Source organism: Phocoena phocoena, chromosome 17 (genome assembly GCF_963924675.1).
Source record: "Phocoena phocoena chromosome 17, mPhoPho1.1, whole genome shotgun sequence".
In the NCBI taxonomy this organism is placed as follows: Eukaryota; Metazoa; Chordata; class Mammalia; order Artiodactyla; family Phocoenidae; genus Phocoena; species Phocoena phocoena.
Genome location: NC_089235.1, coordinates 29,840,495 through 29,868,348, shown reverse-complemented (window position 1 = coordinate 29,868,348; position 27,854 = coordinate 29,840,495). Strand labels below are relative to the sequence as shown.

At 35.3% G+C, this 27,854-nt stretch overlaps 2 protein-coding genes across 5 annotated transcripts in view; one reads left to right on the top strand and one right to left on the bottom strand.

Moving 5' to 3' along the window:
• RMDN1 (regulator of microtubule dynamics 1) overlaps positions 1–17,815 on the top strand; it is a 36,984-nt gene extending 19,169 nt beyond the window's left edge. Inside the window, exons 3-10 of one of the 4 annotated variants that reach the window (XM_065895240.1) lie at positions 364–460; positions 2,072–2,231; positions 7,902–7,991; positions 11,764–11,819; positions 13,171–13,258; positions 14,721–14,751; positions 17,117–17,250; positions 17,691–17,815. In XM_065895240.1, the coding sequence (XP_065751312.1) occupies positions 364–460; positions 2,072–2,231; positions 7,902–7,991; positions 11,764–11,819; positions 13,171–13,258; positions 14,721–14,751; positions 17,117–17,250; positions 17,691–17,741 (707 nt within the window). In that variant the 3' untranslated portion in view covers positions 17,742–17,815. The remainder of the gene's footprint in view (positions 1–363; positions 461–2,071; positions 2,232–7,901; positions 7,992–11,763; positions 11,820–13,170; positions 13,259–14,720; positions 14,752–17,116; positions 17,251–17,690) is intronic. The other 3 variants (XM_065895241.1, XM_065895243.1, XM_065895242.1) reach the window with 3 other exon arrangements.
• Positions 17,816–24,345: 6,530 nt separating this feature from the next.
• Positions 24,346–27,854, bottom strand: part of WWP1 (WW domain containing E3 ubiquitin protein ligase 1) — a 91,416-nt gene continuing 87,907 nt past the window's right edge. Inside the window, exon 24 of the mRNA XM_065895772.1 lies at positions 24,346–25,034. Within this exon, the coding sequence (XP_065751844.1) occupies positions 24,935–25,034 (100 nt within the window). The 3' untranslated portion in view covers positions 24,346–24,934. The remainder of the gene's footprint in view (positions 25,035–27,854) is intronic.

Here is a 27,854-nt window from a genome sequence, read left to right as displayed (position 1 = left end):
GTGGATTTTTACTTCACAGCGGCAACAATAACAAAGGCTTTGTGTGGAGGGTAAGGGTACTATAAATTCCTCACAGAAAATTACTTTTTTCATTTTTTAAAATGTGTCATATTAAATTAGTACCAGAATAAGTTTTCTAATTTTTTATTTTCCAAGGTTTTAATAAATCACTTATTATGTGTGATAGCTTCATACTTATTTCTACTATACTTACATCGCAGTTGTTCATAATTTTTGATCTTTCTTTATAGGTGATTTCTGTATCTAATTTCTTTTGCTTCTATATAAAAGTATTCATGTTTCTTAGAATTATTGCCATCTGGCTTGGGAAGATCTACTTTATTGAGCCTTTTTCTTTTATAGTCTTCAGAGTTGAAGAAATCCTTGAACAAGCAGACTACCTATATGAAAGTGGAGAAACAGAAAAACTTTACCAGTTGCTATCCCAGTACAAGGAAAGGTGGGCTGTGTACGATAGGCCTGGGTTTGCGGTTTCCTCAAATTTTTTGTTATTTAACAATTAAAATATTCTTGGTGCTTGGAATTTTTATAGTTTTTAAAAGTTTTTACTTTAAAATAATACTTCTTAGAGTTTAATTTATAGTATGATTTTTTTCTTAATGTTAAGTGACTCAAAAGTGCTACATATATCTCATTGATTCAGAAAAGGTGGTTCTGCTTATTCTAGTTGAATGTTGAAATTTTTTTTCATTTTGTTATTTTGCTTTGAATACAAGGTAGTCATTGAATAGATGTTTATCTTATCTATATTGTATATTTCTCATTTATTCTAAATTTCATATTGGTTTAAGATTTGAATGAGCTAGGATGATTTTTTGTCACCATTGAATGATATCTGTGTTATCACTGTGAAGCACAGTCTCATAGAGGAACTAAAAATACCTCCTTTTTCTATTTTTATTATTAGCTTACATGCTTAGTCTGGTGTATTAATGTGACCTCATTTTTGGGGGAAGGATGGAGAAGGAGGGAGACTCAGCCCAATAAAATAAGTCAAATCAGGCTAGATGGCATTTCCAGATCACTGATTTACCTCATCTCCTGAACTAAAAATATTGAGTCATTTTCAACTACCTTTCTTAGATTCCCCAAACCAGTTTTCCCCCCAAGACCCATCAATTTTACCTCCTAAATATCTATAGGATCCAACTTTCCTTCTCCATTGTCCCCTGAGTAACTTGAGGTGGTTGGCTTGGCATTATAGTCATTTTAGTAATTACTTGAAAAGTAAGCTACAAGGTAGTTATTCCATATTCATTGAATTATAGATATACTATTGCTACCTTTAGTTTCATTCAACTTTATGTGAATAGTATTTTTGTTAAGAAATGTATAATGTAGTAGGCTTAAAGACAAACATTTAATAAAAAGGAATTTAAGGTTAGTTTTTAAAGAAATATTCCTAACTTTTAACCTTGGTTTCTGTTTTATTTATTAGCCATTTCAAGTCTTATATAACTATATTTAAGTGGCAGTTTTTCAAGGAGTCCAAAGCTGTAAATATTTCATGCATCATGGCATGGATGATACATTCAAAGTTAGGATTTATTTTGAGATTATATTTAATCATTCATTCATTCACAGATATTTATTGTATATTTTTTGTGTGCCAGGTACTGTATTTGGAGCTATGGATATAGCATTTTGTTTATAGAGCATGATCTTGTCTATAAATTTATGTATTTTATAATACTGTCTGAACCAGTTAGCTGTCTGAAGCACAGTGCCACTGAAGTCAAGCTTCAAGTGTTGAATTTTGTAGGGAAAGTGTTCAGAGAATTCAAATACAGATATTTTCTAAGGACGTTAGTATTTTAGATATTATAAGTTAATGTTTATGTATAATATTGGATATTTTATAGGAAATTTTGTCAAATACAGTTTTTGTATGGTAGAAAATAATAAATTTAACATGAAAAGTGGATTTTGATATCATATTGCTCGCTGTATCCTCACTGACCTGAAAGACCGTATGTATTCATTAGTGATATGACCTTTAACAATTTTAAAATTGAGCTAAAATGGTGGTTTTATATTTATTTCAAATCAGTGAAGATGCAGAGTTACTGTGGCGTTTGGCACGGGCATCACGTGATATAGCTCAACTCAGTGGAACCTCAGAAGAGGAGAAAAAGCTCTTGGTGTATGAAGCCCTAGAGTATGCAAAAAGGGCACTAGAAAAAAATGAATCAAGTTTTGCAGCTCATAAGGTGAGGTGCTTACAGTACTGTAACTGTTACCATGTACTGAGAGGGACATTGGTCTGTACTTATCTATTGTCTCTAATTTACATAGGAAAGAAATAGTTCTCTTTTAAAGAAGGGAAAAGGTTTATTTTTATAACATTTTTTTAAAAAAGAAGTAGTTCTTTGCATTCTTGAACATTTATTCTAAGTTCATTAGTATGTTTGATAAATTACTTTTGTGAAGGCTTATTTTTAAACCAAAGTGTTAGTAGTTTCATGAATTACCTCTATCTTTATTTCTAGTAGTACAAACAGTGGACAAACATTTTCTCTTTTTCCTCACATATTTGTTTTATGTGGAGGTAGGAGTATAGCAGCTGGACAGCTGAGATCTAGTATAACTTTTTACATGTAACTCCACTAGCTTCTGGATTTCCTGACTGGTTTAGAGTGTTATTCAGTGGATACTGTGGGGAGACTAGGGGACATTATTGGTATTTTGGATTAGGACATCACTTTATCATAGTAGACTGTCCTCAGTGGAGCCCCCAAGTCATTGTGACAACCAAATTCTGTCTCCATGCATTTCCAGATGCTCCCTTTAGGGGATGGTTCTGTCTCCTCCCCACCCCCCACTTCCACCACTACTTGTTTATATTAAGAATTAAACATACAGACCCTTTAAATTTGCTGAGACTTGTTTTATGGCCCAGAATATGGTCCATATTTGTAAATGTTCTTTTTGCACATGAAAAGAATATTTATTCAGCTGTTGTCATTCAGGTCAAGTTGGTTGATAGTGATAGTGGTGTTTGAATCTTCTATATCCTTACTGATTTTCTGTCTACTTCTATAAATTATTCACAGAGGGATGCTGAAATCTCCAAGTATAATTGTAAATTTATCTGTTTCTATTTGCAGTTTTCTTAGTTTTTGCACCATGTATTTTAAAGTGCTGTTATTAGGACTATAAACATTTAGCATTGTTATATTTTCTTGATGTGTTGACCTCTTTATCATTGTAAAATGATCTTCTTTATCTCTAGAAATATTTTTGGTTTCATAGTCTACTTTGTCTGATATTAATGTAACCACTTTTGTTTTCTTTTGATTGTTAACATGTTACATCCTTTTCTGTCCTTCTACTTTTATTTGTGCCTTTATATTTAACATATACTTCTTTAAGGAGATGCTAATTCTTGCTTTTATTTTTACTTGTTTTATATTCTTCACATTATATAAAATTCACCATTGTAATGTATACACTTCAGTGGTTTGTAGCATATTTTACTATGTTGTTCAACCTTCACCACTATCTAATTCTGGAACACATCAATTACCCCCAAAACAAACCCCATATCTATAACCAGTTAGTCCCAGTTGTCTCCTGCTCCTGTCTCCTGGCAAGCACTGAGCTACTTTCTGTCCCTATTAATTTGCCTATTCTGAACATTTCATGTAAATGAAATCATACAGTATGTGGCCTTTGTGTGTCTGGCTTCTTTCACTTAGCCATGGATGAACAATGTTCATCCATGCTGAGTATATGACAGTACTTCATTCCTTTTTATGGCTGAATGATACTCCATTGTATGGAAATACCATTTTAGTTTATTCATTTATCAGCTGATGGGCATTTGGGTTGTTTCCACTTTTTGGCTATTATGAATAATGCTACTATAAATAATTCCGTACAAGTTTTTGTGTGAACACCTGCTTTAATTTATTTTTTTAATTGAGGTAAATTCACATAACATAAAAGTAACCATTTTATACATTTCTCATTCTTATACCATTGGCATTTATACATTTACAGTGTTATGCAATAGTTACCTCTATCTAGTTCCAAAACATTTTCATCACCTCAAAAGGAAACCCTCTACCCATTAAACAGTCACTCTCTATTCCCTCTTATTCCCAGCCCCTGACAACCACTAATCTGCTTTCTGTCCCTATGGCTTTACCTACTCTGGATATTTCATAGAAGTGGAATCATACAATATGGGATAATTTGTGTCTGACATCTTTCACTTAATTGTTTTTGAAGTCCATTCACCTTGCAGCATTTATCAGTACTTTATTCTTTTTTATGGATGAATAATATTTCATTGTATACCACATTTTGTTTATCCATTCATTAGTTGATGGACATTTATTTCCACCTTTGGCTATTGCTTATAGTGTAGCTATCAACATTCGTGCACAAGTATTTGTTTAAATATCTGTTTTAAATTATTTTGAGTATATACCTAGTAGTGGAATTACTGGTTCATGTGGTCATTCTATGTAATTCTTTTTGAGGAACTGTCAAATTATTTTCCAAAGTAGCTGTACCATTTTACATTGCCACCAGCAGTGTATGAGGGTTCCAGTTTTTCCACATCCTTGCCAACACTTGTTATTGTCCATTTTTAAAAATTATAGCCATCTTAGCAGATGTGAAGTGTTATCTCATCATGGTTTTGATTTGCATTTTCCTAATGACTAGTGATATTGAACATCTTTTCATATACTTGTCAGACGTTTATATATATTCCTTGGAGAAAATGTCTATTTAAAGTCTTTGCCCATTTTTATTTATTTTTTTGCAGTACGCGGGCCTCTCACTGTTGTGGCCTCTCCCGTTGCGGAGCACAGGCTCCGGACGCGCAGGTTCAGTGGCCATGGCTCGTGGGCCTAGCCACTCCGCAGCATGTGGGATCTTCCCAGACCAGGGCACGAACCCGTGTCCCCTGCTTCGGCAGGTGGACTCTCAACCACTGCCCCACCAGGGAAGCCCTTTGCCCATTTTTAAACTTGTCTTTTTATTGTTGAATTGTAAGAGAATATTTTCTGTATACTAGTCCCCTGTTAGATATATGACTTGCAAATATTTTCTCCCATCCTGTGGCTTGTCTTTTCACTTTCTTAATAGTGTTCTTTGCAAAAGGTTTTAATTTTGATAAGGTCCAGTATATTTATTGTTCTTTGATTGCTTGTGCTTTTGATGTCATATCTAAAAAACTTGCCCAATCCAGTGTTACAGACGTTTTCACCAATGTTTCTTTCTAAGAGTTTTATATTTTTTAGTTCTTACATTTAGGTCTTTGGTACATTTGGACTTAACTTTTATGCATGGTGAGAGGTAGGAGTCCAAATTCATTCTTTGGCATATATATATCCAGTTTTTGGCATATATATATCCAGTTGTCCTACTACCATTTGTTGAAAAGATTATTCTTTCTCCACTGAACGGTCTTGGCATCCTTGATGAAAATCAGTTCAACATAAATGTATGGGTTTTTTTTTTTTTTTTTTTTTACGGTACGCGGGCCTCTCACCGCTGTGGCCTCTCCCGTTGCGGAGCACAGGCTCCGGACGCGCAGGCTCAGCGGCCATGGCTCACGGGCCCAGCCACTCTGTGGCACGTGGGATCCTCCCGGACCAGGGCACGATCCCGCGTCCCCTGCATCGGCAGGCGGACCCTCAACCACTGCGCCGCCAGGGAAGCCCTGTATGGGTTTATTTTTGAGCTCTCAGTTCTATTCCATTGGTCAGTGTGTATCCTTTTGCTAGTACCACAATGTCTTGATTACTATTGCTTGGTAGTAAGTTTTGAAACAAGGAAGTGTGAGTCCTCCAACTTTGTTCTTCTTTTGTTTTGACTTTCTTTGACTATTCTCAGTCCCTTGAATTTCTGTATGAACTTTAGGATCAGCCTGTAAAGTTCTGCAAAGATGCCAGTTGGATTTTTCAAAGGGATTTCATTGAATTTGTAGATCAATTTGGGGACTATCACCATCTTAACGATATCTTCCAATCCATGAACTTATGCATTCTTTCTCTTTGTTTAGGTCTTTTTCTTTCATCAGTGTTTTGTAATTTTTCAGTGTCAAGTAACTGTCAAAACGGATCTTCAAGGTAGCAGGAAAGAAGGCTTTTAGGCAGGACTAGAGTAGCATTTAATTTGGAGGGCTCTTTTATTGTTGTTGTTTTCCTTACAACTGATATTCCTAGATCTTTGTGAGCTCTTGATTTCCAAACCTTTTGGGTGGTTCTTTTCTCAGCCTTGGATAATCTCTTCATATGCAAGCGATGATCTTTACTCAGCTGAAAAGGGTGACCCTCTGCAGTTCTTCATCTGGAGTTATAGCTCCGGTCAGCTGTTTCTTCTACAGTATTCTGCTCTGTGAACTCCAGACACCTGGGCTTCCCCAGACTCCCAGTTCCATCTCTTCAAAGCAGAGACACTGCTTGGCCTATTTTGCCTCCCTGGGCTTCAACCTAGAAATTTCTCCAGGGCAGCCATAGGGCTCATCTCATTTGTTTCTCGTCTGTGAGATGTCACTGTTGCCTGATGTGTATAATATCTTGAGAGTCTTTATTTCTTATATTTTGTCTGCTTATTTTAGCCTTTCAGGCAAGAAGGTAGGTATAGTATCTATTACCCCTTCTTGGCTAGATTATCTGTTATAAAAGAAAAGTTTTCTTTAAAAATAATGTAAACTTATTACAGAAAATAGACATTTTGGAAATGGAAAAAAAGTACCAATATGGAGATAAAAATCACCCATGATCACAGCTCCTACCATCAGCTCTTGCTAGTATGATCATTAATTAACAGTCCTATGTAGTAACTAAATGCCAATCTGAGCAGAATGTTTAGGAATCATCCATAAGTTTGTGTTTGCTTTGGTATAGATGATAGTTAAATGCATAAGAGAAGGTGATTTTATCTGGAGCCCTGATAAGTGGGAAGAGATCAGAGCACCAAATTTGAAACCCTGTATGACAGACACCTCTAGTCATCTGAATTTGGGCAGCTGGGTGACTGTCAGTGGAGATTAAATGAGCATAGTCAGTGTGGGTTTTAAATTATACTCTTTTATTTTCAATAAAAATATCAAGATACAAAAGATTTTGGTGGAGAACAGATTTAAACAGAAGTTTAAGTATTAACGTTTTTATGGTTATAATTATTAAAATTTCACAGGTACAAGCACAAACAAAAAGAAATGGTGCGTGTTTATAAGAAACTATTGTATCTCACAGAACCCAAAGGCAAGATGCATTTAGTCTTCAGGAGAAACTGGCTCAATTGCTCTGAGGCTTCATTGTCTTTCCTCTTTGCTGTTATCTGCAAATCTTTTTTTACTTTAGTTTTTTTCTCATCCTCAGTTTTGTGACTTTCCACAGCATCTGGGTTTATGAAGCTTGGATATTTTGGTTTTGGTTCTTAGGGAAGAAACTCGGATTATCTCAGTTTGGGTCTGTATCCAGCTATGGGTATGGGGACAAGGTCACAATTGACAAATGTGGCTGTTATTACTATAACAATGCAGGTGTGGGAGAAGAAGCAGCTCCAATAAAATAGGATAAGAAAATAAAATGATAATTATTAAATCACGCATTTCTCTAAATTTATATTCATACCATAAATATGAATTGTTATCTTCCCATTGTGTTGGTAACTTTCTTAGAGATTCACTACCCTCTGCCTTGTATTATAGTTCTCTAAAAACATGTCCAAGTTCCTTGAGAGCCATGTCTACTTTTTCTTGTATATTCCAGTATATTTAATACAGTTTTTGTCCTCTGCTTTTTGTTAAATGACTACTGAGGAATAAATATCAATAGTTATTCAGTTTTACCTTGTATCGAATGGAATACTATTGAGTATTATTATTCTTACTCCCTTTTTTCTTCTATTTTTAGTGGTATGCAATCTGTATTAGCGATGTTGGAGATTATGAAGGAATCAGGGCTAAAATTGCAAATGCCTACAAGATCAAGGAGCATTTTGAGGTACTGATGAACTTTAAAAGTCATTAGTTTTCTGAATTGATTTCTGTTTCACTTATCTCTTGCTGTATAGCAAACCACCTAAAACTTAGTGGCCTAAAACAGTGACTATTTATTTCTCACAGTTCTGTGGATTAACTGTGCACAGTGGTGCTTCTGTTCTGCTTGTTGTGGCTGAGGTCATTTAGAGGGCTACATTCACCTGGACCCTCAGCTGGGACGGGAATGTAGAAGATGCACTCTCATCTACAACAGTTTCTCTCTACTTTTCTTCTCATCATTTAGTAGTGTAGCCCAAGCTTCTTTATAGCATGGTAGTTGGCTTCCAAGAGTGAGCATTCCAAGGGAAAATTTCCATTGTGCAAACTTTTATCAAGCATGTTTGCATCACGCTTGGTAATAACCTGTCGACCTAAACAAGTAACATGGCCAAGACTAGAGAATGTGGGAGAGGCTTATACAAAGTCCTGAGTGCCAGGAGGTGTAGTCTCATCTAACAATCTAATATAATTGACATACCACTCCCAAAGGTAATAGTAGTGTATACGATTATGATCTCTGTGTGTGTTTTAATATTTCCCCAAAGTTAAATTTACTTATTTATAGTAAGCTCTTTCTTAGGTGCCAGAAATTCTCCAGGAGTTTGTATATTTCATGATGTGCATACACACTATTCCATTGTCCAAAAACAAACAACAAAAAAACTGCAGCTAAAAAACTGCAGTGTATTTGTCTTTCTTTCTTTCTTTTCTTTCTTTCTTTCGCTCTCTCTCTCTCTCTCTCTCTCTCTCTCTTTCATTTTTGGCTGGGTTGGGTCTTTGTTGCCATGCACAGGGTTTCTCTAGTTGCAGCGAGTGGGGGCTACTCTTTGTTGCAGTGTGTGGGCTTCTTATTGTGGTAGCTTCTCTTTGTTGTGGAGCACGGGCTGTAGGTATGCAGGCTTCAGTAGTTGTGGCACATGGGCTCAGTAGTTGTGGCTAGCGGGCTCTAGAGTGCAGGCTCAGTAGTTGTGGTGCATGGGCTTAGTTGCTTTGCGGCATGTGGGATCTTCCCGGACCAGGGCTCGAACCCGTGTCCCCTGCATTGGCATTTGGATTTTTAACCATTGTACCACCAGGGAAGTCCCTGTCTTTTGATATTATAGACCATCTCAAAAACACACAGGAAGAGAAAATGATGAAAACAAACATATTTATCATTATAGTCTCAATTCCTAGTTAATGTAATGACTAGTGGAAAAGAACATTGGACTAGGAGTCAGGAGACCTAGCTTCTTATTTGGGCATCAGTAGTGTATATATATACACAAACACACAAACACACATATATACGTATATATTGATACACATACATATATATTTCAATTTAATAATATACATTTTTCACGTTTTAAGACCTTTGAAATCAGATTGCATTATATATAATCAGTGGTATCTTATAATTGGCAGTGCTTTTTTCTTAGTGGTATATAAAATAATGATGTGTCATAACGTTTATGGTATCTTAGATTCAGTGAAATATAGTAATTTACTTAATGTCATTAGATAAATCATTTAAATTGTACCTTGGGATGTAGAAATACCTGACAGATAACTTCCAATGTGAATAATGAAATGCTGCAGAAAATATATTAATGTATACATTAAAGAAACAGTGAAGACTATAGATTATTTAAAAATAACTAATGTTTTTCATAAGTTTTCAAATGAGTATGTGTTATTTAAAAATGACAGTGTTAAGTATTTACATGCCAAAAGATCATTTATACTACTTCTATTCAGATTCCATTATTACATCTAAAGTCATAAGGAATTATTATCTTTGCATTGTTTTTGAAGATGTTTAAACTAATGGCAGAAAGAATTACAAAAGAAAAGGTTTGCTTGAGAGTAGCCCCTCTCAATCCATCCCAAAAGAAAATTAAACTGTAATGCCCCAAGGCATCGATTGTATATGATGAATTAACTTCTCTTCCTTGCATCAAAATGGACTAGCTCTGTACCATTCTTGGTAGAATGGAAAATGTAGTTACTCATATAATTTTTTGTAGGGCTTAATTTTCTAGTGGAATGTTGATTGGGAAAGGTTGCTTCAAATATAAGTTGTATATACTTTAAAATATATTTTGCCATGTAAATCATATCTATTTATAGAAAAGTAAAAATTAGGTCAGTGCTGATTCTTACCCATATTGTTGATAACAGGATTTCTGCTAAGTCATACTTGATTAGCCTTATTTTAGCTATTATCTCTTCCGTTACTAACATTATGATCAGTGGTGGTAATAAAGAGTCTGAAACTTATGAAAGGTAAAAATGATGATGATCCTGATGATAGAAAATATTACTGTGTTAAGCACCTCCTGTTACTTGTTCATTTAATTTTCACCACAACCCTATAAGGTAGGTGTACTGCTTTCTTGATCCTATGCAAGAGCAAACTCAGGCATGGAAAGAATATAGAACTTGCCAAGGTCAAAAAGTAAGAAGTCATTGAGCTGTGATTTAAACCTTGGTGGTCTGGCTTCAGAACCACTCTGGTAACCAGTACAGATATTTGAAAATGTGTATCTCACACATTATCAACTGAAAGTGAAAATATGTGTCTATAGAAAAGCATAAGCTAGGGAGTCCTAATTTTTTTAAAACTTTATCATTAGTAGGATTAACATTAATCTATGAGATTTCCTGAGTGGTTTTCAACAAAATAATGTAAAAGGAGGAGTCATTTCTTTAAAGTTATTCTGTAGTTTATGCTTTACATTAGTTCACATAGGACTTTCACATAGTAAATAGAAATTAGGGAGACTTTATCAATATATTTTATATTATACATAATTAAATTCTGTGAACAAGTAGTATTTTTCCTTTGTTAAGTGTAGATGGGGAAGTTAAACAAAATTTGCACATAGGAAGAGACTTTCTAAAATTATTTTGTATTTTGTTCTTTTAACAAAGAATACTTTTACTCAATAGTGATACAGGATTTGCCAAAAAGGAAATTTCTTATTTATTTTTCCTTTAATCTAGAAGAAATATTGAGAGCTATAGATTATTAGTTTTCAAAAGTAGATTTGTTTACAGATTTTGTATTTTCTTCATCTTGATAAATCCTATCATTTTCTGAATCTTTATTTTTAAAAAATTTTATTTATTTTATTATTTTTGGCTGTGCTGGGTCTTTGTTGCTGCCCACGGGCTTTCTCTAGTTGTGGTGAATGGGGTGCTACTCTTCGTTGCAGTGCACGGGCTTCTCATTGCGGTGGCTTCTTTTGTTGCAGAGCATGGGCTCTAGGCACGTGGGCTCAGTAGTTGTGGCGCATGGGCTTAGTTGCTCCGGCGGCATGTAGGATCTTCCCGGACCAGGGATCGAACCTGTGTCGCCTGCATTGGCAGGCAGAATCTTAACCACTGGACCACCAGGGAAGTCTCTCTGAATCTTATAAAATTGTAACCTTAGTATAAGGCATTGATAGTGTACTGAAATAAATTTAATTAAAAAATTAGGAGGGATGCAAGAGGGAGGGGTTAGGGGATATATGTATACATATATCTGATTCACTTTGTTATACAACAGAAACTAACACAACACTGTAAAGCAATTATACTCCAATAAAGGTGTTAAAAAAAATTAGGAAAAAAGTTGCTGTTGATTATCAGAAAAATTGAAATGCAGAGTTGCAATTGTTTTTAATCATGGTTTCTTCAGCAAATATAGTAAAGTACTTATTGGTGTTTAGGAAACAAATATGATTCATTTTCTCATTTCTTGTTAGAAAGCAATTGAACTCAACCCTAAAGATGCTACCGCAATTCACCTTATGGGTATTTGGTAAGAAAATTTCTTTAAATAAATATTTCAATGGTTTTTAGTATGATCTTATTTTGTAGTATGTATACATATCTTGTTTGGTAGTATATAAAAAAGCAAAATATAAAATGTTTAGAAATATTATTTGGCAGTCAAGAGTGTTTAATCCATTATATTAACTAGCAGTTGTACTGGTTATTTAGTGTTTAGTATTTAGAAAATAACTAAATTTGATTGTGATCTTGTTAAACATTGTTATTCAGATCATTTAGAAATGTACTAAGACTAAAAAGGCATTGAAACTTTTCATTAGACCTTTAAATTCCTTTTTTTGGGCAAGACTATTCTTATTTACCAGACTAAATGGAATTGGATTAATCTAACTATAGTAATACACTAGGATGCCCCAAGAGGGTCTTGGTATCTTCAAGGTGTGTCAAATACAGTCTGATTCATCTGAGGTATAATATAATCTGACTTTCAGTATCTTTCCATTTTTATGTAAGCTTTGTTCAGAGCACATCATTATTTTGCTGGTATGAGCGTAAACCAATGTGTTAAATGCTTACTGTTTTGAGTATTTCTTGAGACAGGTTTGCCACTGTTTCTTTGGGTGTAGTCTACAGAGCTGAGTATTTGTCTTCTATGAGGGGTAACAGTGCAAAGTCCCATATCAAACTCTTTTAAAAGAGAAGTAAATATCCTTCAGGATAAAGGACACATTTAACTAAGAAAACTCTTACTGAGAATTAATGACAGTTGAGGGACAGTCAGTAATTAAGATGCTGGCAAGCAAACATGAATGAAATAGTTTCATCCTCAAGGAGTTCAGACCCTAATCAAAGATCCAACACTTTTTTTCCTACTTACTTCAGAAAATTGTCAAGAGCTTTGGATGTTAAATATTTGCCAAACCCTTTCAAATATGTAGACTTTAAATTGTTGGTTGCCATTGTTATTTAGGTATATCATGTTTAGTTTTGTTATTTTTTTTAACTTCTCTGAGTTAATTTTTATGTAAAAAAATAGGGGTAACGATTCTATTTCATTTAGTTATTGTAAGGAGTAGATGAGAGAATCACTTAGCTCAGCACTTGGCACAATGTGAGCACTCAAAAGGTGAATGATGTACTGTATTATCATTACTGTTATAAATATTACTTACTATTTATACTGTCACAGTATACACTGTAATTGATGGATCAACATAAATCAGTCCCTAGATAATTCAGTATAAATATTAACCTACTGGATATTATGGAAAGTACAGACTGTTTAAACATGTAATAGAAGATTCCTTTTATATATGTTAAGATGCTTAGTTCTCTTTAAGAGCTAATTTGAATGTACGTGTCATTTTATTTCCCCATAGGTGTTACACATTTGCTGAAATGCCTTGGTATCAAAGAAGAATTGCTGAAATGCTGTTTGCAACTCCTCCTAGTTCCACCTATGAGGAGGTAGTGTGTGATGTCCTTTGTTAAGTTAGTACTGATTTCTTAACTGCTCTGTCACTCTACAGTGTCCACACATCTGGAGTTCTGATCAGTGAGGGACTTGAGCAGGTTTCTAATGATCCAGTGCAACTATCTTATCAGAAAGGCTTATTAATAATTATTATCTGTGACTGGTGAGTGTTTTTTTTTCCATTTTAGGTGAGTGGCTGATAATTCTGGTATATTGTCAGCTAAAATAACGCATGGCTAAAATCTACCTTCATTTTCTGCTTGAAATCCATACCACATAAAAATCATAAAATAGAACAAGAAATATAGCATTTGCTTCTTAGCATGTTTTAGGTACACATTCCGTAAGATAAGAGTCATTTACCTGGACATTAAAGCATGTGTTTGTATTGATAAATGAAGAGTAATAACTTTTTTTTCACAGCAGGTTTGAAAGGCTCATGGTCTCTCATACTTCTAAGGCCTTTTGCTTCTCCTGTTAAAAATAAAATTTGAAAGGGATTTCTGGGCAAATATTTTGGGTTTACTCATCACAAAATTTTCAGAGTAAGGAAGCAGACAGTTGAAAAAGTTGTTCCAATACTTGTATCATAATGTTTTCTGTGAAGCTATAGCGCAGAATTTGATGCAAAGAATATTAATTGTATAGTTAGAACAGAGTTGGGAAATATTTGTTATTAAAAAGAATGTGCATTCTAAGAAAAAAAGACACGATCAGCAGGGAGTTTCAGACTGACCTTAAAATTTTATACAGGAATTTCAGTAATAAAGGACTTAAAAAAATTCATTGGCACGACTTATGTATCACTGAATAAACTCAGTTTTTGATTTTATCTAGTTTTTATTGGTAGTCTCTGTTACGATTTAAGAAGAGAAAGGTCAAAGTATCTGAGTTGCACATGATAATGTTCTTTCCTCTCTGCATGTGATGCCAGTTTGGTATGAGTTCTAAGTAGTAGTCAAGTTATTACTAGAAATGGTCCACATAATTGTAATCTGTATTCTGATGATTTAATAGTGTTATGGTCAATTTTGCTGTATTAACCTCTCACTGTTGATGAGCTGACCATTATTATTATTTTTTAGCATCTTTATTGGAGTATAATTGCTTTACAATGGTATGTTAGTTTCTCCTTTATAACAAAGTGAATCAGCTATACATATACATATGTCCCTGTATCTCCTCCCTCTTGCATCTCCCTCCCACCCTCCCTATCCCACCCCTCTAGGTGGTCACAGAGCACCGAGCTGATCTCCCTGTGTTATGTGGCTGCTTCCCATTAGCTGTCTATTTTACATTTGGGACCATTATTTTAAGATTTTTTTTTAAGATGTTTTAATTTACTTCCTGTCTTATATTTAATATAGGAATAGATCTTTTGAGAAAATGCTTTTTTTTAAATTGACTCTGTTTTAATACTTTTCATTAAATTTGGGTTTTTTGTCTTTTTAACAGGCCTTAGGCTACTTTCACAGGGCAGAGCAAGGTAACAAATTTTTTATTTCACATACTAATATACTTAAAATTGTATGAATGCTTCACATATAATAGGAATTTTTTAAACAGAAATAAGTTATTTGTTCTGATATACTTCATAAACTTCTTTTTGAGCTAGACATTATCAAATAATTTTTAAAGTCCTTATTTAGTAAAGATCACCTGAGTAAGAAATAGACTGCTACTGAATTTAGAGCTGTAATTCTGGAATGGTTCTTCATTTGATGTAATTCAACCTTCCTTTTTGAGAGGAGGCTTTGACAGATTAACTGTTTATTTAAGATCACACAGCTAATCAGAGGCATTTATTTATTTTCATTTAAAGTTTTTTTTTTAATTGAAGTATAATTGACATCTAACATTGTATTAGCTTCATGTGTGCAACATAGTGATTTGATATTTGTATACCTTGCGAAACGATCACAACACCAAATTTAGTTAACGCCCGTCACCTTACATATAGTTACAGAAAAATACTTTTTTAAGACAGACTCTCTCAGCAAATTTCAGATGGCACTGAAATGAGAACTCTCTGGTTGTAAAACAGGCCAGTTTTTGTTCTATTGTAGATACTGTCTTTTGTGACAGTTTCCTGCACTCTTACTTTGAAGAAATAGCCAGCCTAGCGAACATCAGCCTATCCTAAGATTATCCTTCTTAATATTAATAGGAGAAACTAGAGAAGGGATATAAGCCTTTGTTACCAAGTACACCCCCCCAAAAATAATTGCAAATATATTCCTATAAAACTTAATCAGAAGAAAATTAAAGACAATTTATTAAATTTTAGAGCCTACTCATATGGACTTGTTCAAATGTTTTCATGATAGCAAAGCACTTTTTAAAACGCATTTCTTCTAAAGAAAGAATTTTGTCTGAATTTTAACTCTATCTGTAATACATTAATTCTGATTTACTGTTACTACCTTCCATTGATATCCTCTCAAGATGGTAGTTTTACTCTCATGGATATGATCTGGGAATGCAGTTTCCTCAGAGACTTAGAAGTGTAATTGCAAAGTTAAAATAGGGCCTTAGAGGTTTAAGGATTCGGGTTGTTGAAAAAAACATGGTCATACTCTTGTGTAACTAAAATAATCCTTGGTAATTTCAGTCATCCTCCAGGTTTTACCTTCAAGGTCACTTCCTCTAGGGGGGGCCCTTTCCTTATTATGGCCTATGTCTGGTTTAGAAGCTCCTCCTATGCTTTTAGTACCTTTTACTTCCTCCATCATGGCCCTTATCACTCCATAGTATGAATATTTGTTTACATGTCTAAAACTAAATTCAGGGAAGATGGGGACTCTGTCTTCTTGCTCACAATTGAATCCTCATTGCTTAGCACATAATGCTTGGCAAATTTGCTGAATAAGTAGACGAATGAATGAAGGAATGAATTTACTTAACTCCAAGGAAACTTTAAGCACATCAACATGGTATCTCACAAATATGTTCACATTAAAGAAATAAAACAATTTTGGGTTAAGGGGCAAATGGAGTTAATCATAAATTATATCCAGGAAGAATTATGCTTTGAATATAGAAGGGTTCCAGGTTGACAGGAGGAAACTGTATAAAGAATTAATGAAGTTAGTGAGACAGTCCCATAGCTTTCATTCATAGGCTTTTTGTTCACATTTTTTCTTCAGCCAAGAATCCTGCTAAAATTCTATTCAGCTTCCACGTTAGCCCAGGTGTAACCTCTTAGTTAGTTGCTTTTTCTTTGGTTTCTCATAGCACTTTAAAATTTGTACACCTATCAAAGCATTCATTTTATTCCTTTATTACATTTAGTTGTGCTCATGCTTGTCTTTCCTTTTCATTATAAATTCCAAAAGAGCAGACACTTTGTTTATCTATGCTTAAACACAGCCCACATTCAGTAAAGGTTGACCAAATGTGTGTGTGTATACACACATACACATATCATCATGATTTCATTTACTCATTCAGCAAATGTATATTGAGTACAGTTCTAGGCACTGTTCTAGGCACTTAGGATGCAGGGAGCAAAAGAGATGATAAAAAGAAACCCCTTGTCCTTCTGGAGCTTATATTCTATCAGGACCCTGTTTTCCATCTATTAAATAAGAGTACCAATTTTATAAAATTGCTGTGAAAATGAGAAATGTGTGTAATATAGTGCCTGGCACATAGTAGACACTCAATAAATGGTAATTATAAAATTTTTTGAGATATGAATAGTTGAACAAAAGAGAATTCTAATTAGCCCTAATCATTTATTGACCACACAAGTATATTATTGGAATTTAGATGAAAAAAATTAAGCCTTTAAAAATAAGAGCAATACTATTTCATATGAGATAAATTTAAATTGTTTTTCTTATGTACAGTGGATCCAAACTTCTACAGCAAAAACTTGCTCCTTCTAGGAAAGACATATTTGAAGCTACACAACAAAAAGCTTGCTGCTTTCTGGCTAACAAAAGCCAAGGACTATGCAGCGCACACAGAGGAGGATAAACAGGTAAAACATCTCCAATAAAGTAAGGCAGATAGGTTTCCACTGAGGCACATTAAGTAAAGGTGAATCAAGAACTTCTTTAAAAACGTAATTGTCCAAATACGTATTGTTAAATAACAGTGTTTATTTCAAATGTGTATAGCAAATATTTAGTTACTATCAACGAACATGTATGAATTACTTGCTGCAATATAGAATTATTCCTGTTTGACATATATATAGCAGATAGAAAAAGAAGATTTCTAAAACATAAAAGGCAAGGGACATGTACTAATGTGGACGAGTTCTCTAAGAGTCTCATCTCTTGAGTTCTCTAAGAAATTTTATTCTTACAGTGTGCTATCCTGTTTTTTTGGAAATTCTTAGAAACTACTTTATAAACTTGTTTCACAAGTTGATCTCTGTGCTGTACTGTTTTATAATATGTATTCTTCCATTTTTAGATACAGACAGAAGCTGCTCAGTTGCTTACAGGTTTCAGTGACAAGAACTGAGAATTTTTCAGTGAAATATCTAAGAAGCAGTGCCTTTTCATCAAATTATAAAGATAATAAATACATTAACCATACTGTTCTATGGCTGTTTTCTCAGTTCTTTTAATGTTGTGACCATTTAACAAATTAAGTATACAAAATTCTAGACTTCTTCACAAATAACAAGGCAAAAGAAATAATTGCTACAAGAGTGGTAGAGAGATATCCATGGCTTAGAGGCTGAGATTATTGTGCACCTGAGACACCAGCAATACAAAGGGTATGAATTGGATCACATCAGGATGGGAGATCAAGAAAAGAAAGCTCGGGCTTCCCTGGTGGCGCAATGGTTGGGAGTCCGCCTGCCGATGCAGGGGACACGGGTTTGTGCCCCGGTCTGGGAAGATCCCACAGGCCGCGGAGCGGCTGGGCTCGAGCCTGCGCGTCCGCAGCCTGTGCTCTGCAACGGGAGAGGCCACAACAGTGAGAGGTCTGCTTACCACAAAAAAAAAAAAAAAAAAAGAAGAAAAAAGAAAGCTCTGTGGAAGAGGTGACATAGGGGAGTGCATTTTCTAGTTGGATTGATTGATTCAAAGCTGAGATCTTGCAGAGAAGGTACAGTGAATGTTAGGAGGTTAGGATGATGAGAGTTCTTGGTATAAAGTAGTTAAATGATATATCTTGGAGCCAACCTGCATAAGGAAATAAGTCATGAGAGGACTGAAAATGGAGTGGTTTCTTTTTTAAAATGTGAGGTAGTCTTACAAGTGGTTTGATTTTATCACTAGGCGAGCTCAAATTCTATTCCCTAATGGGGTGAAAGGATCACAGAACTCAAGGGGGAAATGGAAATTAAAATGTTTTAAGTAGGCAGGACAGTGATACTGGGGGTGCCACCACTACAAAAATCTTGTTTTGTAAAAAGTAGTATCTTGAATGCCACTTACAGAAATCTGAGAGTGTATGTGTAGGTGGATTTTTCTCAAAGGGAAAACACAGGTAATGTTGTGGGTATGTGCTGTTTCAGTTTATCATGTATATTTTCAAACAGAAGGGAAAACTGAAAATATTGGACTCTTATAAACTCATCTCTGGTTCAGCAACTGCTAATCTTTTGCTATATTTTACTTATGTGTGATATTCGTATTTATATATATTTCTAAACTTTTAAAATTAATAGCAGACATATTTCATCCCTAAATACTTCAGCATTCATCGTCTCAGAATAAGGACATCCTTCTAAATAAATACAAGTCCATATCACAACTAGAATGTTAACAGTAATTCTTTATCATCATCTAATATCCAACCATATTCAAATATCCTCAAATGTCCCAAAATGTCTTACACTTTTAAAAACCAAGATTCAAAGATCATAGACTGCATTTAATTTTCTGCCTTAGTTTTTTAAAGCTAGAACAGTAACCCCATCTTTTTTTTTCTCACAGCATTGATTTTTTGAAGGGGCCAGTCCAATTGTCTTATAGATTGTCCCTCATTCCAGAATGGCCTTACTGACGGCACTTAAGGAAACACTGTTCCGGGCTTCCCTGGTGGTGCAGTGGTTGAGAGTCTGCCTGCCAATGCAGGGGACGCGGGTTCGTGCCCTGGTCTGGGAAGATCCCACATGCTGCAGAGCGCCTGGGCCCGTGAGCCACGGCCGCTGAGCCTGCGCGTCTGGAGCCGGTGCTCCGCAACGGGAGAGCCCGCAGCAGTGAGAGGCCCGCGTACCACAAAAATAAAAAAAAGTGTTCCATCTTATTTTCAGGGACTCGTTAATTATATGTATATTAGATCTTCTTTGCCTTTTGTATTTATCACTTCTCTAATTTTTCTTTTACCTCTCAGTTTCATTTTCTTGGCTTCTTTCATTTCTATCTTCCATGTCCCTTACTTTTTTATGTTTTCTTCCTTAGATACTGTTTGTCTTCACTTCTGAGATGTTTTTGTCTTTTTCTTCAATTTTTTTTCCCTGATTGATTTCAGTTAACAGGCATTTCACATCCTCATGTTGTTTGTCCAGTTTTGAATTTCTAATTTGGATATTTTCGTGTCTGCAGTTATTTATTTATATTTAATTCATACTAGTATATTGTGCTTAAGAATTTTACTGTTTTCTCTGTGTTGAGCATTTTCATCTGAAATTTCCTCATTTTCAGTTTTCACTTTAGAGTGACTTTGAATGTTATTTTTTGGAGGTGTGACTTTTTGTGTGTGCTGAGTTACCAGCAACACCAGGTTATCAAATGGGAGGTAAGGGGTTTGGATTAGTTCAGTAATAAATATCCTGTACTACACAGTTTTTGTAAAATAAGGTATCTATCTTTCAGTAGTAAAGCCTTTTATGGAGGGGAGGCTCTATCTTTTTTTTTTTTTTTTTCTCGGTACTCGGGCCTCTCACTGTTGTGGCCTCTCTCGTTGCGGAGCACAGGCTCCAGACGCGCAGACTCGGCGGCCATGGCTCACGGGCCTAGCCACTCCGGGCATGTGGGATCTTCCCAGACCGGGGCACGAACCCATGTCCCCTGCATCGGCAGGCGGACTCTCAACCACTGCGCCACCAGGGAAGCCCGAGGCTCTATCTTTGATATTATATAAGGCTTTAAAAAATTTTTTTTTGCTTTGAAATAATTATAGATTCATAAGAAGTTGTCAACAAATAGTACACAGAGAGGTCCTGTGTATCCTTCCCTCAGTTTGCCTCAGTGGTAACATAACTATGGTATAATATCAAAACCAGGAAACTGTACAGTCCACAGACCTTATTCAGATTTTACCACTTTTAAGTGATCTCACTTGTGTGTGTTCTGTGCAGTTTTGTCACGTGTAAATTTTTGTAACTGCCACAATCAAGATACAGAACTGTTCCATCACAAAAATTCTTAGTGCTGTGCCTTTATAGTCAAACCCATTCCCTGCCATCATCCCTAAGTCTGACAACCACTTATCTGTTCTCTATAATTTTGTTATTTCAAGAACATTATATAAATGGGTCATACAGAATGTGACCTTTTGGGATTGGCTTTTTTCATTCAGCATAACTCCTTTTTGAGAAGCATCTAAATTCAGTCAGTAGTTCCTTTTTATTGTTGATTATATTTCATTGTATGGGTGTACCAGTTTATTTAACTATCCACCATAGGCCAGCCATTTAAGCTGTTTCCAGTCTTTGGCTGCTATGAACTTAAGGCTGATATAACTATATCAACAAATTTTCATCTCTGTGGGATAAACATCCAGAAGTGTGGTTGCTGGGTCTTTTATAGAGCTGCTATCTTTTTTCTCTCTTTACAATGCAATAGTTGCCTTCTCCAAAATGTGGTACTTTCCAAGGATTCTGATTATGTGTGCTTCCTCGGCCTCTTTGAGTGCCCAGGAGTCTGATTTACCAGTTCTCACATTGGTTCTTCGCATTTCTCCACTCAGGGTGGGATCTACTACTTCCGGGAATGAACCCTGAAACCCCATTATATTCTCCTTCCTGTGCTACTTGATTTGGTTCTTGAGTGTTCCACAGCTGACTGCTAGTTTGAGATGCCTTTTTCTCCACATACATGTAAACAGAAGTTTGTAGTTTTCTGTCTTTTAAACATATTACAGACATGGGCTGTGGGTGATTATAACTGCCTCTTATGCATCTGTTTCCTTCCTTTTAAGAATGAGAGAAGAAATCTGATTTGAAATGTGGCTGTTATCCTACTATAATCTGAAAGCTCTCAATTAACTCCTTGTTACCAGAAATTTTCCTGAGTGTTTAATCATAGACTGTGGAACAGCTGTGGACTTTGTAAAAATGACTTCTCTCAGACTCACTTTTTAAAATAAACATAATTACAAGGAGCAAACAAAACAACAAAAAAACAATAACCTAATGGAATTGTGAGGATTAAAGAACATGTATTTACCATGAGTATCAGTAAATATTTAAAAATGCTATTATCATCTGATTGTGTTCTCCTTGGTCAAGACTGGGGAGAGAAAATTTGGCATTTAGGAGATGCCTCTTTTGTTCTAATTTCAGTATACGTGCTGCCAAAGTGAGGCCCTTTTGGACTTTTACTCTTCGTTGATTTGGGGGGGGCGGGTTTCCCCTTTTATTTTTTTGTTGTATTCATGTGGTGTTCACTATACAACCTGTTTGGACTGTACCTGGGCATTACTGGGAAGAAAAAATAGGAGGGGTTGATTACTTTGGCAAGGGCCATGAGGTTTATTTAATGAATGTCCTGTTCTGGCCCATTGCACTGCCCTGTATGTTTCTGTCTTGTGACTGAAGAGTATATACTAGGTACAAAGGAACCTCATTAAGGTAAAGGCTCCTCTGATGAGGTCTGGGCTTTTCCCTTGAGAGACAGACCAAAACCCCAGTAGACTTCAAGTTTGGCTTTTAAGTTCAATGGACTTATAAAAGAACCTTTATTGTCTCATCTGCCTGCCTATTTCAACCGGAGAAGATTTCTGTTTGACTTCTGTAATGCCCACTAGAGGATCTTAGGTTCAGCCAAATATTAAGACTCAAAAAGCCCACAGTAGGCTTCATCTGGCCCCAATTTACTCAGGACAGAAACCATAGCTCACCCAAGCAGGTCAATGTCAGGCCTCCTTACATTCAAAAGATGACCTTACAGCAGCAGTCTGTGTAGCAGCATATCCATGCAGCTCCCAGGAGTATCATCTCCCCAGGTGACAGCTCAGGAATCTCAAAGGGAAATACAGTTACAAGTTTCCACATTCTGGGAAGTCCAAAGCTATGGTTTCATATTAAGTGCCTGGAGTTTTCCCAGTCCAGATGCAACACACCAGTCGGGCCATTTTAAACAGAAGCAGCATTGCCTGACATTGTTGGCCCACACCACCCTATCTAGTTTTGAGAACTGGAAAAGCTAGGTGGTTGACCTAAGGCTGGAGGGCAAAGAGTTTTGTTAACCCTTTTGACTTTAACTGCCCTGGAAGTACTAAAAACAAAAAAACACCACTTGTAGCTTCTTTTCCTGGAAGACAAACAACTAATCTGATTGCTGAAACTGTGTTGTGCCTGTGACCCACTGACTGGGCTGTTTAGCGGTGGTGGTGGTGGGTAGTGGCACTGAAATGAAGTGACAGTATGAACCTGTTTCTGAGCCTCCCTTGTTTGCTGATTTCCTCATGAAGTGTCTGTGTTCAGGCACAGTGAGCCCTGCACTTCTAATTTCTCTATGCCTGGCCCAGCACAGAACAGGGATGGGAAGAGGGGGGAAAAACAAGTCTCAGGTTTCTCTCACTGACACTGAGTAGGTATATCAAGACAATAAATCCTGCCTATAGGTCTGGATTTCTACAATTAATATGAAATAAGGACCTGATAAGTTCTCCAAACCAGCCTTCTCCAGAAAGCTGGTTTGGTCTCTCCGTAGGCTCTGTGTAGCCTCATCTGTTGTATGGTAATTTCTTACCTGAAGTGAGAAGGGGGGATGGGCACCCTGAAAGCTTCCTGTCTTCATTCCAGTGTGCTACATGATGTTCTCTCATGCCTCTACTGAATGACAGTAACTTCTGTCAGCAAACTTCATCAGCAGTGGTACTTTCATGGTGTAATTTAAGCAGCCCTTTTGAAGACTGGTCACCCTCTATTGCATAGTCTGTTCTGTACATTAGTTTTCTTGTTTGTTTTTTATTCATTAGGCATGAAAATAACTAGAACATTAATAGTGAGGATTTGGGAAAAGAGTCTATTCAAGCGAGTGGATCACGGACTTTATTTCATCTTTACTATGGATTCTGAATAAAAATGCAGAAGACCATCTAAATTAATATGTAGAAAAATAAAATTCTGGCAAAACAAAAACTACTGTTTAGGGAAGTTAAATTGTATACTAGTATCTTCTGTATGTACTTAGTAGTGAAATATGTTACAGGTAGCATTCTAAGACGTCAGTTCCATGGTTGTAAAAAAAAAAATTTTAAGTTAATGAAATTTACAGTACATACTGAAATAATGCTACAAGTGGAAATTTAAATTTTCATATTAATAGGGAAGCCCAGCTTGCTAAAGCAGCATTAATATTCACATCAGATTTTAATTTGTTATACATTTTTGTAGTTCAGTAAATGTCCTTGATAATGAAAAACAAAAAGTGTTATTGGAACAAAAATAGTAATCTATGTAAAAAGGGGGGGAGACTAAAATATTTTTTATAAGCTTATTCAGATACATGGAATTTTCATGAATTTAAGAGGAATGAAGATATGCAAACAGTAACAGAAAATCAGTAGACTTGAGTTTTCAAATGCTTATGTAAGTCTTCAATCCATCTGGTTTTATGAAACCAAAACTTTGAACACAAACAAAAGCAGAAAAGTTCACATTACCTTTTTATATGTTCCTAAGTATCAAATTGCATCAATTTATTATGAATTTAAAGAACATCACATATTTTAAAACTAAAGTACAGAAGTGCCTGATTCTTTTTAATTCCACAAATACCTAGCCTCCCAAAGTAACATGTAAACAAACCTCTATGCTACTCAGTGAATTCTCTCCAATTTCTAGAATAAACTAAATAGTAGTAGATCTAGTATATGACTTTCATGTAAGTTACGGTTTCATTCATGACTCTGACTGTATTAGAGATGTAGCAAAGAGGGAAAATTTTCAACTACTGTATTTATTTAAAACAAACTGACAGGTTCAAGCACCCATCTTAAGAAAAGCCAGCAGCATTTTTTAACATATTCAAAGTAAGATTTTGGCCTAAGCCCTTAATACCTTCCTGAACAGCCATGCAACAAAACACCCTCAAGAGGTGTTACAAAGGGAAAAATACATGGAGTAATTTGTACTTCTTCCCCTGGATAACAGAAACAAGGTAAAGCAAATCCAGATTATTTTTGAATGAACGGCTGTCATGTTTAATACACTCTGAGCTCTATAAAACTAGAGCCACTATCATATATGCTTATATAGATATATACTTATTTTTAATAAAGTCTCTTGCTTGCTTCAACTTCAAAATTTAAGGATGATTTTTTTCCTAGTCAGTCACTTCAAGGGAACAATAAATAAAGTAGAAAAGGATCTGTTTTGCATATTTCTGTGGAAGAACGGAAAACATTTATACTTTGAGGGGTTCAGAAAATTCACTGTACAGAATGAACAGCTTATATACACTATCTGTGCAACTTTTCTTGGCTGGGGTATTTAAATGCAAGAGCTCCTCCAAGACAAGAAGCCACATTCATTCTTGTCCAAATCCCTCTGTCTCTTCTATTGCAAAAAGAAGTTTTTCCTTTAGTTGTTCATAACTCTTATATGGTGGTAGATCCAAGCGATTAAAACTGAACAAAAACAAAAACAAAATCAGATGTGTTTTCAATAAAACAAACTCTGAAAAGACTTCCAATACAATATTTTTTTAAAGCACATTTGAAAAACTTAATAGAGGAAGAATGTAAAAATTTTGCCAGAAGTATTCTAACACACAATTTACTACTGTATTATTACTTAACAAATATAATATTAAATATACAAATTTTCTTACAGCAGTCAATTCAAATTTAAGACCTAGTCACAAAAATATTTTAACGTTTCCCAGAGAAAGCTAGAATTAAAAATAATAATTGTAGCAATATGGATAAAACTGCTGGAATTTTTTTTTAAAAAGCACTAATTTTTCTCTTTTCTATACTATTATTGTTACATTGTGTCATGAGTCCCCCTAACTTCTCTTGGGTTAAAGAGTCCATTTCTTTCACTCACTCACCCACCAATTCATTCATCAGTTATTTACTGAGAATCTTTAATATATCAGGTATTTTTCCAGGAGCTGGTGATACAATGATGAAAAAGTAAAAGTCCTTGTCCTCACTGAACTTATTCTAGGGTGGAGACAGTCAATAACCAAATATATATTTTTGTCTTTTCAAATAATCTCATCATATATATAACCGTTTCTAAAATAATATGCTTACAGTCTTGCTAGACTCAAAGAATTCCCTGCTGGGATTAACTGATGAAATGTAGAAAATATTGAAAATGCTTAAAATATCAATGTATTGTTTTACAATTTAGAAAGGTGTGAAATAACATTTAATTTTTTTAAGATACAGCACTGAGTAGCTGGGTTAAGATTCAGGAGTTTTGGATTTTGGTCCCCACTATTAGTGTCTAGTGAAATAGCTCTGAGAAGTCAAAACCTTTCTGTACTTTCATTTTCTCATGTGGAAGGTTTCTATAGATTATCCAGTTCCCTTCTACTACTTCTACCAGTTATCTGCCCTTGTAAGAGGCAGGAAACCTGTAAATCAAGAAAGAGCCTTTTGAAACAAGGCAGCCAATTAAAATGGTATTCTTCTCAGACCATGTTATTCTGTTTGAAAAGTTGTTAATTTAACAGTAACAATTAAGAGGACTATATATCTTCCCATCGTGTGCCCCCTCCCCACCCCAACCTTTAAACTATGCCTCAAGGTACAGTCTGATACTGAGCTGAGGTCAGGAAAAAATTTTTCAATAGAGCCCTATACTAACCAGTCACCTGCCTCTGTCAAATTGTCATTCTATTTACCAAATCTCCCCCATCTTTTCCCTCCTGATCATTTCTATTGCTACTATATTCTCCTATATATACTTCCCCATCATCTTTTATCTAGACCATCAGTATTTCCTGCCTACTGATCTTGCATCCTTTTTATTTTTAACTTCTTCACAACCTATCTAGCCTTATATCATTGCCAGGGGTACTTTCTTAAAAAGACATGATGGTTTAAAAAACCTCTGCTGCTTCTAATGACTACGGATGGGGAAGTGGGCAAGGAAGCCTATGCTGTTCGGTATAGCCCCTATCAACTTATTTAATGTTCTCCAAGCATACCACACACTTTTCTGTTCTATGACCATGCTCTTATGGCTCTCCTATGTTCTGGAATACCCTTTTCTGCCTATGAAAATATTATTAAGAATCAGTCCAAATGCTGCAACTTCCTCCAAGAATTCTCCTTGAACATGTTATACAGACTTAATAATTCCCCTCTCCATAAGCTCTTCTTGTTTTTTTTCAAAAGGATGAAGTAAAAATTTTATTTTTCACATGTGAGGACCTAGCAAATGCTGTAAATTCTTGGATTTGGTGAAAATTAAAACATAAACAAATTATGGTCATGTTTATCCATGTATATAATATGGAAGGTGAATATATGTAAAGAGTTGGCATTTGTAATACATAAGCTCTTTTTACTTCTGTTTTAGCATTTACTTTACTCTGTATTATGACTGACTGTTTTTTTTCCATTAGATTCCAAAACCAAGGGCAGAGTCATCTCTACTCTCCTAACACAGATCCATTCTGTATACAGTAGACATTTCGTAAATGTTGAGTTGAACCACATAAGAAAATGTATTACTTTAAAACATCCAAAACAGGATTCTGTTTTAAGACATCAGCCATTATGTTTTGTGCTGGCTTACAAAAGGACAAAGACATACTAAAATCTATTCATCTTTTATTGAGTACTTACTATGTGAATATCAGAATACTATTTTAAGTTTTATTTTAGCTTTTGTTTTAGTTTCAGCTTTGAGTAAAGTTTGCTACTTCTATTTTCTTATATATAAAAAGGGAAGACATCAGTACTTTTCTCATGGACTCTAAGGGAACAGTACTCTATTGGCTTGCTATACACTGTATATAGCCTGCAGCACCCCTGCCCTGAAAGCTGCCACCTCACTAAGCAAAGCACTGGGGATGAAAGCAGTAGGACCCAATCTGAGAATAATCAAGACTGCTTCCACCATAGACTATGGCACTGCTTACCTCAGTCACTACCGAAGACTCAAGTCTTTCTGGATCATATATTTTCATCTAAATTCTCATCCCAATACTGATCAACCGTATTTCCCCTGATCTGAATTAAATCCCCACCTGTGTCAGACCTTTCCAATCCATTCTTTTGGACTTATATTTTATGATTTGCAGGCTTCTATAGTCTTAACAACTCCTCTCTTGCCTTAACTGAAATCCAGCTAGTCTGAAATATTCTATTTCCTCTGCAGCCAGTCAACAAACTTTCCTCCTCTGAGGCAAACACAGTCTGGCTATGCAACCTCCTTTCTGCACTTTTTGCTATCACCTGCTGACCATGTTCCTTCACTCACTGAAA